The sequence below is a fragment of the Mustela erminea genome, chromosome 17, assembly GCF_009829155.1.
Source record: "Mustela erminea isolate mMusErm1 chromosome 17, mMusErm1.Pri, whole genome shotgun sequence".
In the NCBI taxonomy this organism is placed as follows: domain Eukaryota; kingdom Metazoa; phylum Chordata; class Mammalia; order Carnivora; family Mustelidae; genus Mustela; species Mustela erminea.
The window spans coordinates 64738594-64752153 of record NC_045630.1 but is presented as its reverse complement, the minus strand read 5'-3'; the positions used below and the strand labels follow the sequence as shown (position 1 = coordinate 64752153).

The 13560-nt window shown below is 40.2% G+C and overlaps 1 protein-coding gene across 1 annotated transcript in view; it reads left to right on the top strand.

Annotated features, from left to right (window-relative positions):
* Nucleotides 1–13560, top strand: part of ATF6 (activating transcription factor 6) — a 212869-nt gene that overhangs the window by 93252 nt on the left and 106057 nt on the right. The window contains exons 14-15 of the mRNA XM_032317566.1: nt 1025–1092; nt 6067–6181. Of these exons, the coding sequence (XP_032173457.1) occupies nt 1025–1092; nt 6067–6181 (183 nt within the window). The remainder of the gene's footprint in view (nt 1–1024; nt 1093–6066; nt 6182–13560) is intronic.

The following is a 13560-nucleotide window of genomic DNA, read 5'->3' as shown; positions in this document are numbered from 1 at the left end:
AAGCCAAAGACAGACACTTAAGGACCGAGCCACCCAGGCGCCCCTCAAATTAGAGTTTTGAAAAGGGAAGACCTAGCTATATGCTGTTTATAGGAAGTAACATTTGATTGATTGATTGATTTGAGAGAGAGAGAGAGAGAGAGGGCGCACACAAGCAGGGGTGGGCCAGAGGGAGAGACTCTCAGGCAGACTCCCAGCCAAGTGTGGAGCCCCATCTCCGATAGCCTCCATCTCCCTACCCTGAGATCATGACCTGAGCCAAAATCAAGAGTCAGACAGTCATACGACTAGGCCACCCAGGCACCTCCCTCCATTGGTGAGATCTTTTTAATGACGGCTTAGTCCATAGGTATATTATGGCATGAAGATCTTTGTGTTTAATTCAGTAAACAATAGGATCTAGTTCCTTTTTTAAAAAATTTTTTTTTAGATTTTATTTATTTATTTGACAGACAGAGATCACAAGTAGACAGAGCAGCAGACAGAGAGAGAGGAGGAAGCAGGCTCCCCACTGAGCAGAGAGCCTGATGCAGGGCTCTATCCCAGGACCCTGGGATCATGACCCGAGCGGAAGGCTGAGGCTTTAACCCACTGAGCCACCCAGCCGCCCCTAGGATCTAGTTCCATTATGGACTTTTCACACTTAAGGAACTTTTCATTGGGAAAATAATTATTTTAGACAAATACAAGTTGTTACGTGTTCAGTAATATTTTTATGACTAGGTAATAAAACTTGCGGTAATTGGACTAAACATTTGGTCTGTATTTTCAAACTTTATGAGAAATGCCTTAATGTTTTAATCTCCTTGAGACACATCTCTCAGCCCAGAGTATAATGAGAAGAGTTCTAATCTCTATGTTGGTGTTTAGTTATGTGAACCTAATATGTCAGAATATTCATGAAAATAAAAAGCATGTGAACACTTTAGTGAGAGTTTCGTAAATGTTAATGTAGAGTGAGTCACTATAGGAAGATCTTCGTACAATTTCATTGTATGGCATTAAATTTTTTTTTTTCTTTCAGGGTGCTCTGGAGCAGGGCTCAAATTCTCAGCTCATGGCTGTCCAATACACAGAAACCACTAGTATCAGGTAAGAAAGTGTGAAGGTTCTTGGCCACAGAATTTTATTTTATTTATTTATTTATTAAAAGATTTTATCTTTTTATTTATTTGACAGAGAGAGAGAGACAGGGAGAGCAGGAACACGAGCAGGGGAGTGGGAGAGGGAGAAGCAGGCTTCCCACCGAGCAGGGAGCCTGGTGTGTGGCTCGATCCCAGGACCCTAGGATCATGACCTGAGCTGAAGGCAGACGCTTAATGACTGAACCTGGCCATGAAATTTTAAAATGCTTAGTATTTTAATAAAGTTGAAAAGCACATTTCCCTTTTACCTTAAACTTGTTCTCATCTGTGACTTTACTCTTAGCTCACTTAGCATACTGCTTCTGAGCAGTCAGAGTAAATCCAGATAATTTCAAAAGGCTAACTCTCAAATTCCTAAATACAGATTTCGTTAGAATGCTGTTCAGTCATAATTTTGCTGTAAAATTTAAATAGACATAACTCTTGTCCTCGATTTGTATCTGTTTTGTGAGCCAAGGGGAAGAGAGTGTTATTTGAATGTCTGCTCTGTGCCAGATGTCCTGCTGAGTGCTTTCCATGCATTTTAATCTTTGAATCTGTATAATCACTTACAAAGTGTAGGTATCACAGTCCCTATTTTTATATATAGAGAAACTGGGCAAGTCACTTATTTTTTCTAGGTCAGAGTCATAGAACCAATAAGTGGCAGAATCACCATTCAGATCTATTTGACTTAAAATTTATTTTTCAGGGTACCTAGGTGATTTGGTGGGTTAAAGCCTCTGCCTTCGGCTCAGGTCATAATCCCAGGGTCGAGCTCCGCATGGGGCTCTCTGCTCGACAAGGAGCCTGCTTCCTCCTTTCTCTCTCTGCCTGCCTCTTTGCCTACTTGTGATCTCTGTCTGTCAAATAAATAAATGAAATCTTTAAAAAAATGCATTTTTCACCACACTGATGCCACTTAAGATTTTGAAGGATTCTTGAAGGAGTGCTGTGCCTACGGTTGAAATGTATGGACCAGACATAACTAACTAAAAGGAACAGCATCATGGGAGGCAGTGTAGTGTCCTGGTTTAAGACGCTAGCTTTTGGGTTGGCAGAGTGCAAATCCTTTCTTCCGCTTACTTGCCGCATGATTACATAAACACCAGCAGCTTACTTAAAATTTCCTCGTCCACAAAACTTGGGCCACACAGAGTTGATGATTAAATTACATACTTTATTTAAAGCACTTTACACAGCACTTGGCATGTTCAGAAGCTGATGGTGATGTGATATACTGAGGACAGGACAGTATCACTGAAGTGGGAGTAAAGAGGAGCACCTGGGTGACTCCGTCCGTTAACTGTCTGCCTTCGGCTCAGGTCATGATCTCAGGGTCCTGGGATCAAGCCCCGCATTGGGCTCCCTGCTCAGAAGCAAGCCTGCTTCTCCCTCTCCCTCTGCCCCTAACCCTCTACTCATGCTCTGTCTCTCGCTTTCTTTCTTTCAAATAAATAAATAAAATCTTTAAAAAATAAGAAAGTAGAAGTAAAGAATCTCAGCTTCTGTCTGTGGCTCTGCCATAGACTTAGAGTTCACAATTCTTTAGTGTTAATTTCACATTTACTGAGCACTAGCTGCGTGCCAGACTGTGTACCAGGCACCGAGAATACATACCCACTAAGTCGAAAGCTGTTCGTTTCCTATTAACTGAGAGTTACTATTAAATGGCAGTAAGCAGCATATCAGTAACCATGAATGTTTAAAATCCTGAGATACTATATTATCCTGTAGAACTAGATAATTCAAATATATATAGTAACCAATAATTCCCTAGTTATCAGAATATTTCATTTGTTTACTATATACATACTTATAAATACTTTTTTTTTTTTTTAAAGATTTCATTTATTTATTTGACAGACAGAGATCACAAGTAGGCAGAGAGGCAGGCAGAGAGAGGGGGAAGCAGGCTCCCTGCCGAGCAGAGAGCCCGACACAGGGCCCGATCCCAGGACCCCGGGACCACGACCCGAGCTGAAGGCAGAGGCCCTTACCCACCAAGCCACCCAGGTGCCCAATATTTTCATTTTTTAATGGATTTTTTTCTTTTGAGAGAGAGATCTTGTGAGAGTTGGGTGTGGGAGAGGGAGAGAGAGAATTTCAAGCCGGCTCCACGCTCAGCCTGGAGTCCAACATGGGGCGTGATCTCACAACCCTGAGACTATCACCTGAGCCGAAGTCAAGAGTGGTATGCTTAACTGACTGAGCCACCCAGGTGTCATGCCCCCCTTCTTAAAGTAGGCTTCACGCCCAGTGTGGGGCTTGAACTCACAACCCTCAGATCAAGACTTGGGCTGAGATCAAGAGCCAGATGCTTAACCGACTAAGCCACCCAGGCACCCAAATACTCAGTTTTTGATGCATCATTGAGTTGGCACATTATTTCTTTACTAGTTAAAAATGTTTTTAATCTCTGCATCTTCCTCTCAGGTTTGCTGTGAACCTAAAATAGCTTTTATAAAGTCTTTAAAGGGACACCTGGGTGGCTCAGTCGGTTGAGTGTCTGCCTTCGGCTCAGGTCTGGGATCGAGTCCCACATCAGGCTACTTGCTCAGTGGGGAGCCTGCTTCTCCCTCTGTCTGCCGCTCCCCCTGTGGTGCTCTTTCTCTCCCTCTCTGACAAATAAATAAAAATCTTTAAAAAAAAGTCTTTAGGGGCGCCTGGGTGGCTCAGTGGGTTAAGCCGATGCCTTCGGCTCAGGTCATGATCTCAGGGTCCTGGGATCTAGTCCCACATCGGGCTCTCTGCTCAGCAGGGGGCCTGCTTCCTTTCCTCTCTCTCTGCCTGCCTCTCTGCCTACTTGTGATCTCTCTCTGTCAAATGATTAAATAAAATCTTTAAAAAAAAAATAAATAAAATTTAAAAAAGTCTTTAAAAAGATGTTTTAAATGAATTACTCATGTACTTGGTATCTGTGAATCCACGTGCTCACTAAATGTGTGTCTGCCCCCAAATCAGTGCTCAGCATCTTCTCATAGTCATTTAGGACTCTGCATGGATGGCCCTGGGGGAGGCTTAATTAACAAGGCAACACTCTGCCTTCCTGCTTTAGCTCTCATGCTGGAAACAAGTTTCTTTTTGAGGTCTATTAAGTACCATATTTTTCTGCTTTTTCTTCGTGATTTCACTATTTAAAATGGCCCTGAAGAGTAGTGTTGAAGGACTACCTGTTGTTCCAGAAGGCTGGTTGTGTAGATGGGGAAAATATACATGTTAGATTGGCTCCATTCAGGCATTAAGTTACTGACCCCGCGCTGTTGACTGCGTTCTACGGTAATGAATAAAATGTGTATGTCAAAGGAAGTGTCTTTAATCAGAAACGGAAAACAAAGTTATATGTGATCAGATGACAGAAATTCTGTAACTAGGGGCTTGTAGGAAGCTAACCCTGTATTTCCTTTAGAATGTTTCAGTCTTTACTAATTCAGTGGTCACGCTGATTTTATAGAACATAGTAACTACCATGAATAATAAGACTCCGTTGTGCATTCAGGGGTGCTTGGTTGGCTCAGTCGGTTAAACATCCAACCCTTGATTTCAGGCCTTATCTCAGGGTCATGAGTTCAAGCCCCACATTGGCCTCCACCCTGGGCATGGAGCCTACTTAAAAATTAAAAATAAAAAAATAAAGAAGAACCGATTGTATACTCAAAATAATGTGGTTAGAAACGGCTTCACAGTGAGCAAGTGGAATTATTTAAAAACAAAAAATTCTTATGACTCATTTATAATTTTCCTTTTAGATAGATCAGTCTTTTTTTCCTCTTAAAGTTTGATTGAAAACATAGAAGAACATACAAGAAAGAAAACATAGGTTGTCTTTTTGGAGAAAAATGAAACATTATTTCTTTAATTTTCCTTTAACTTCTGAAAGTGTTAGCTTATTATGCTGAATAGTAAGACTGAAAATATTAAAAACTATATTAATACCATTTGAGTATATCTTTTGGGAATATGATGTGGTTGAGGTACAGTAATTTTAGTTAAGATTTTATGAAGGCACTGACATGGCACTTTTTAATGTATTTTTTTAAATTTAAGACTTATTTATTTGAAGGAACGAGAGAGAGAGAGAGAGAGCATGAGCAGGAGGGAGGGGTAAAAGGAGAGGGAGAAGCAGATCCCTGCTGAGCAGGGAGCCCGACGTGGGGCTCAATCCCAGGATCCTGGATCATGACCTGAGCCAAAGGCAGATGCTTATCCGACTGAGCCACCCAGGCGCCCTGACATGGTACTTTTAATATCTGTGGCTAGCATTTGTTGAGTGACTCATAGGAAACAGGAGACCCATGCTAGGTACTTCGTAGATTACATAGATAACATCTCTGACCCCAGTAACAATCCGGGTTTATATGGTTATTCTCATTTTATGGTTGAGGAAATTGATGTTGCTCAGAGGATAAATCCCCCAAGAATACCTACTTGAGGAGTAAGAAATTCAAAGCCGGGTCTGTTTGTTTTCAAATCCTAAATTCTTCCCACCTTTTACACAGCCTTGTAGCAAGCATGCCTCCCAGATTTGGTGGAGTGGTAAAGAAGAAGTTTCCCTTAGATTTAATTTCTGTTGCCAAAAAATTGAAAATCACGGAAGCCAATGCAGCAATCTGTTTTCTGATACTTTCATTATTTTTACATGCTTTGCATTTGAAAATAATGCTTTTCATTATTTTACATGCTTTGCATTTATCCACTTGAGTAGATAAATTCTGGAGCTTTCCATTCAGAAATGAGTTTTAGCTATTTAGTGAATTGGACCTTACAAATAACCTGACCTTGGGCTCTTCAGAATGTTAGTATAAAAATTATTGCCAACTGCTGCTAATATTTTGTGTGAGAGGAATTCTTACAGTTCAGACATAGCCGTAGAATGGGGAGTATTTTCAAGAGGTTATGAAATTTGCTCGTTGAAGAAAACTTTGCCCTTTTCTTCCTTTAGCAGGAACGCGGGGCGTGAGCTCCAAGTGTATTATGCATCACCCAGAAGTTACCAAGACTTCTTTGAGGCCATCCGCAGGAGGGGAGACACGTTCTATGTGGTGTCATTTCGAAGGGTAAGTTCACTTTGAAAGAAAAAATAATTTGTGAGTGCCTGCTAGGTGCAGGGCACTGGGTGGAGTCCTGTGGGAGGGAGGGGGAGCTGAGACAGGACGAGGTCTAGCCGCGTCCCGAGAGTGGAACCTGGAGTACGTGCTTGTCTGCGCTGTGGGCATTGTGAAGACCAATGTGGAATTGCGGTCAGGCAATGAGTTCGTATTTGGAAAATAGAAACAGTACTGATTTTGATTCTTTGTTATTCCTGTATCCGTCCTGGTTGTTTTTAACAGAAGAAGTAAAAACATGAAAATTTCTTTTTAGGCTTTGGGGTGTTAGTCCCGTTTGGTTACTGAGAAACAGGTTTCCCAGGAGGGGGATTAAGGTGAATCGTGGACTGATCGAATGTTCAGTGGAGTGCTTGGATTCACATCTCTGAGACGTCCTGTTCTTTTCTCGCTTCTTCATCATTTACTTCTGTTGGTGAAGATGTGTTAGTCATTTTGTGCAAAAGGAAGTGTTTGTTTGAGTACTTGAACGTTACAGATGTTAAATAGAAGCAAGGCGCAGAGCTGTGTGCTTTCCGTCTACTTCTCCTGTAAAATGAAAATATATGTTTCCCAGAGTTGCCATGAAAATGTCTCCGTGAGAGTGCTGTGCGTTCAACAGGGAACACACGAATGAGTTAGAATTCCTTGGAGGTTTGTATCCTAGGCTTTTCGTTTCTTTTTTTAAGAATGTAGAGGGGGCACTGTTAGAAATAAGCACATGCTGCTTGTTGAGTAAACAATTCATTCTCGGACTGTTGTCCCCACTCACTATCTGAAATTCTCAGCTAACACAGTTCTTTTCCTAACATATATATATATATCTAGTAGCTCAGGATATTAGGATCAGAGAACTTTGACAGTTGAAGATGAGAGAAATCAGACATGTCCCATATTTTTAGCTGTTAATCAAACACACTTAGAGATTTGGAATTCTTTTGCAGTGCTGCCTCATGATTTCTGCCTTTTCCTTCTGCCCAGCTTATTCTCTCAGAGAAGTTGGTATATTTCTGTGCTGTGCCAACCTTGAAGTGCATTTCCAGCAGCAAGGGGGCAGCTGAGAACAGGGTTTCAGCAAGGCTCCGGTTGTACTGGCTTCTGAGAACTAAGTATTTGCCTTAGTGTTGACACAGTCATGTTAAAAGTGGACAGAAAAAACTAAACTTTAGAAATGAGATCTCGCAGCACTACGAAGAGACCCCGATGGGTGTCAAAAAATGAATGTGTTGAAGTATATGTTTATGGAAGCTACCAGAGGAAAGTGTTTTTAACACTCGAATAGCTGAATACTTTTTCTCAGGTTCCAGGTAATTTCTCTATTATTTATCCAAAACATATTGGATGTATCAGTGGTCATGCCATGGGTTGTTGAAGTCCTACGTGGTAATGTTTTTTTAGGGAAGAGAACAATAATCCTAGCTTTAAAGGGATTATATATACAAAGGAAGATGAATGGTATTTTTATTTTAGATATACACATTATATTTCTTGTGTTTATAAGAGCTCTTTCTCTTTAGTTTGCTGTAAAAAGTACTGTTGGAAAATTGTTGTTTAACTCCCCGTGCCCCCAACTTTTTGATGTTCTAGAAGAAACAGTCTTTCTCACGTTGTGGAAAACTGTTAGGACTATCTGTCACATTCTGTTTGGATTCTTATTTCCTAATTACTGCTTTATCACATCTTGGTGTTTTATATCAAGGAAAAGTGAGAATGAACCTGAACTTCATTAGGTAACAGGAGTTAGAGACAACATCCTGCTTCATTTTTTCTTGTTTTATTTTAACAGCAGGACTAAGGAAGTTAATTTTATCATGATGACTGTAAACGTGTCATGATGACTGTGAACGTGTCATGCGACAGGAATTTGGTTCTGAAACGCCGGATTGTTCTTTTCGTTCTTGCTAAAATGAAAATGAAAGAAGTAATGACCTCATGCTTCGTTTTTGCTTCCATTTTTCAATATAAAATACTCTTCTAACATTTTCGTTAAAAAGATGAAGGGCATCATTTCCTGTACAGAAGGATATAGGCTTTTTCTCCCAGTTTGGCTCTTAATTTCATTGACAGAAATTATTATAATTGATACCGTATGATTGCATTGGAATTTAAGAGATACAGAGGTTGTAAAGCTCCAAGGTTTGGCTTCGTATAAACCAGACATAACAGAGCCAGTAAGCAAGCTATATTGTTTAATTTTAGAAGTGAGTATGTGTCTAATGAAATATTTTACTATCTAAAAAAGTAGACGTAGCCATTGACTATTTAGTATACCATTATTTATAAACCTCCTCTGTCCCAGACTTCTGCCTCCTCACACCCCACTTTCCCGTGCTCTAATCACATTACAGTTGAGCTGCTGAAATAATTTTCTCCAAGACTCACTCTTGGATAACTACTGACTTCCTGGTTTAGGCCAGCAGGAAAGAATGCTTGTGATCCCAGTAATCCCGTCAGAGGTTCAAACCTTTTCCTGTTCTTTTGATTTTGCTTTAAGTTTTTGTCTCCCAACACAGTAACTCCCTCTACTCCCTTTTATTTAGTTCCAGGTGTTCATAACTTATTTTCTTAGAAGTATTTTGTCTTTTAGTCCTTTCTTTGACTTGTCTTACTATGATTTGGAGCCTGGGTGGTGGAAAATAATGTTTTCTCAAACTTCCAAGTCACTTTGAGTGTGGTATAACTGATAAATTAATAAGAAAAAAATCCAATTAAGTTTAATGTTTATTTTTTCTCAGTGATTCCATATGATAGTCTGTCTAGGGAGGGAGTAAATTAAAGAATATGATAAAATGAATTCAAAAGCATGGGGCAGAAGCAAATACTCAAGAAGGCTTATGTAAGGTAGGATAAGAAAGTGCTTCCAGGGGCGCCTGGGTGGCTCAGTGAGTTAAAGCCTCTGCCTTCGGCTCATGTCATGATCTCAGGGTCCTGGGATCAAGCCCCGCATCGGGCTCTCTGCTCAGCAGGGAGCCTGCTTCCCCCTCTCTCTCTGCCTGCCTCTCTGCCTACTTGCGATCTCTGTCAAATAAATAAATAAAATCTTTAAGAAAAAAAAAAAAAAAAAAAAAAGAAAGTGCTTCCAAAGAGGGGAGGAAAGGTAACATTGAGAAAAAAGCACGAAAATGATATTTACTTTGTCTATAATTCCACTAAACATTCAAATACTACTCTAGATGCCACTCTCTTGTCTTCTGATAACTAGAGAAAGGAATTTCTATCTTCCCGGGAGCAACTCCCCATTAGGAACAGGCTCTCTCTGATTCACGGGGCTGCGAATGTCCGCTCACCATATTGTATTCGGTCTTGTCGGAGATGTCCTTTCCAGTGAGATGGAAGTCTGCGTTCTGGAACTCTGTGTATTTCTTTTATATTTTCTGTTTGCAGTACCTGTCCCTCAAGTAAAAGTGAGACACTTAACATTGTCTTCTCATCTGTTTCAGATACATACATAATGTAACACACATAAGGGGAACCTGAGCTCTGGCTGTATGCCTGCTCCGGATATGTTTCTCTCCTCTGCCTCCTGAGTACTTTATGCATTCAAGATATAATACCATGCTCTTTTTGAATATTTTTTGTGTTCTTTGATACAGTACCATATTTGGGTATTTTACACCTTCGTGGTCTCATAAAAACTTACTAACAGTATCGTACACATGGCATGGATTCTTAGGATAACCTTAAATAAGAGGGTCATATTGTAAAATACATAGGAGTTGAAGAAGCGCAGGAAACTGGCTCAGCAACCAAATAGTCCCCCTGTGCTTGTGCTTCCTAGACTGGAACATATACTGGGCCTCACAGAGATTGCAGTGGTGGCTCGTTGCCATTCCTGATCCCACGGCGGCGCCAGTGATTCTGTGTTGGTCTCATTTACGTGTCGCTCACTGAGGCTTCCCAAAGAGAGGATCTGATTGTGTGTGTGTGTGTGTACACACCATGGGTGCACACACGTATGTATGAATGTATGTGTGTATGTATGTATACTTACATTATTTCTTACGTACAATCTTATATAGATAGCCTGGCTCATGGTTCATGGTCCATTCATTTGCTACCAGGGAAATAGGGTTGATTTCAAATGTAGTCCCTTGCTTTGTGAGCCAGCAACTTCATGCAGAAGGAACAGCCTAGGGCCACTCTTCTGAAAAAATGATTGTGATGGGCCCTTAGAGCTTCATAAATTGTTTATTACACTCTACAACCTGACTTCTATAAAAAAAGAAATTCTTATATTGATGGCTGATTGTTTGATTTAAAGGCTCATCTTCTTGTCTGTGTCCTAACCCTCTTAAAGGCAGGAAGTGTCATAGCTGTTTTATTACCACCCCTGACACACAGCACAATGCCAGCCACTCAGTGTTTATCCACCGGCACAATTTTAGATAACGGTTCACTAAGAGAAATCAGTGATGGAGGTTTGTTGCTTTTCATAATCATTTAAAGGGTACTTTTGCATCTGCTTTGCCTAAAGAACTGTGAATCTGCTTTACCAATCCAAGGAATAACATAAGCTGTGCTGAATTCTAACAGAAAATTTAGAGATGACCTTTCTCCACTTATGGTTACACTAGCCAGAGCTGCATCAGTTTTGTTCTTGTCTCTGAATCTAAGTTTTGGAGCTGAAGAAGTGACCTGCCTGAAATGATTGACTATGAAATGTTTAACAGTCACGAGGTAGAACTTTGAGGTGCTTACGTCCTCATTTTTTTAATGTTTGGCAGAAATATTTTGGAGATTGTCGTTAGACCTCATTGCTTTCTTTTTTTTGGAGAAAAGATGATGTCTACTATCTGTAGATTCCAGCAGCAAGAGCCAGAAACTTGAAACCCTGGACAGAGTATAGGAAAAGCTCTAATTATTGGAAGGCTGGGAAGGCTGACTTGCGATGTTATTGGTTCAGAATGTTTGCCAAAGATTGATTCCCATGGAGGGCCAGAAAAAAGAATTTCACAGAATAACTATGATATTTTCTAAGTGTAATGCCTGGATTAGTACCTAGTATATGCTTAGAAGAATGGCATGGGTTTGTTTTTTGGTTTTTGTGGGGTTTTTTTTTTTTTGATGCATTTTATTTACTTCTTAGAATTACTGCTTAGTATATATATACAAAATCCTCAGAGGCAAGAGGAATTTCCTTAGTAATCAAAGGATATTAGTTACTTAATAAAGTCTACTTCAAAAGGATACAGTTCCTTTTGTTTTGGGACTTCCCAACCCAAGCACACACATCAGTCCTGGAGTTTGGCCATTTTCTTATCTCCACTTTCATTGTCTTTTAGCTAAATTCTTTCTCTAGATGGAAAAAAAAGTAAATAAATGAGTTTGGAAAGATACTTTCAATTACAAAAAAGTCTTATCTAGAAGAGAGACTTAAAAAAAACCCTTTTAATAGGACTTTTTCTAATGATTTTTAACTTACCTTGAAATATATCTCATTCAGGCTTAAAGCATATTATAAAAAATAGAGCAGAGTTGTCTGAGTATCCACTTAACCTAGGTTCATTTAATGGTTAAATCAGCAACATTCTCTTTCTCCATTTCCTCTTTCATTTCATTTACACACAAATGCTGACACCTTCAGTGTATACGACTGTTACAGTTTACAGACCTTTCCTATGCATAGTCTTGTTGGCTCCTTACATATAGTTAAGTATTCCTAGTCCTTTTTTTTTTTTTTTTTAAGATTTTATTTATTTACTAGAGAGAGAGCTGGAGGAGAGGCGGAGGGAGGAGAAGCAGACTCGTCAGTGGAGCAGGGAGCCCAATACAGGGCTCCATGCAGGACCCCGGGATCATGACCTGAGCTGAGGGAAGATGGTCACCCAACCGAGCCGCCCAAGTGTCCCTCCTAGTTCTGTTTTACAGGCGAAAAAATTTGAGGCAAAGAAAGGTTAAGTCGTTTATCTAAGGACAGAATTGTAAGCAGTAGAGCTAGGGCAAATATTAAGGTGTTCTAATTTAATGCATTGATTCTTTTATGCTCCGTGCTATATTCTAGATACAGTGCCGAGTATGTAGATAGCATAATTACTCCGTTCCTCTAAAGTCAGTCATGTTTCTTTGCCAAATGTGCTTGTCAGTTTTGCTGGAGTTACTGAAAAACCATTCACATTTTTTGTTTGTTGATTACCTGATTATAGAGGAAGTGCTTTATTAGGTTACACTTTCGTAATAGTAGAGAATGACCCAGTGGTCTGTCTGCAAGATTCAAACAAGGAATAGGATAAATAGGCTTTGATGGTTTCTGGTTTCTTTTTAAAACAATTGGTGGTGGATGGGGAATCTGTGTGTGTCCTAAAAAGGAAGCCGTTTAGCCAAAATAGACACCCTTGTAATGACTGGTACCCTAGCATGTCTCACAGAGGAGAGTAGCTTTTGTGCGTGTGTAAGTGCATTTTGTTACGGATTCTGTATCTGGCTTGCCAGGTCCTTGGGATCAGAAACGTTTGATCTCAAGCTCCTTGTTAAATATGAGTTACTGCCGTGTGGTTTAGTGGATTCAGCCATTTGTTCCTTGGCTCTGTAACAGATCGCCAGCGAACACAAACATTTCTATTACTTAGACTTCTCCATGCAAACTCTAAAGTAACTTGTTTTATGTCTGAAAAATGGTTATTCGGTAGTCTCTGGAACTAGACTTGCATATAGACTAGCCCTGGACACAGAGAACTTATATTTCACAAATAGTTTAAACTCTTCGAAATTCTCAGGGTGGTGGGCAGATCTGTCTGAGTCAGGATGATTTTCTGTCTGTTCATTATTTGTGTGCTCTGTGTAGCTATCTTTATTTTATAATGTGTTTTTCATGTGCACTTTTTTTTTTTTAAAGATTTTATTTATTTATGACAGAGAGAGATCACAAGTAGGCAGAGAGGCAGGTTGCAGGGGGAGGCTCCCTGCTGAGCAGAGAGCCGCATGTGGGGCTCCATCCCAGGACCCTGAGATCATGACCCAGGCCAAAGACAGAGGCTTACCTGGTTACACCGAGTCATCCAGGCACCCTCATGTGCGCTTCCTAGTCTCCCTTTTCAGGTCCCATGCTTTTTCTGGGCAGGGATGACGTTCTATTCATTCTGCTTTGTCCTTCTTCAAGGTCTATTACAACACACGCCACCGTGCCAGGCAGGTCCTAATAAGTAACTGTTGGCCACCCATGCCACTCTTTACGTGTGCCCTTTAACCTTATTTTTTAGATCCTACTGTTCAAAAAATTGCTAGAGGTGGAGTTTACAGAAACAAAGGAAGACATTTTTCTCCATGAATATTTAAAATTACTCATGTAATTCAGATAACAATGAAACATATAAAAACACACGGTCTGCTTTGATGTAGTTGGAGCCTTACCTGTA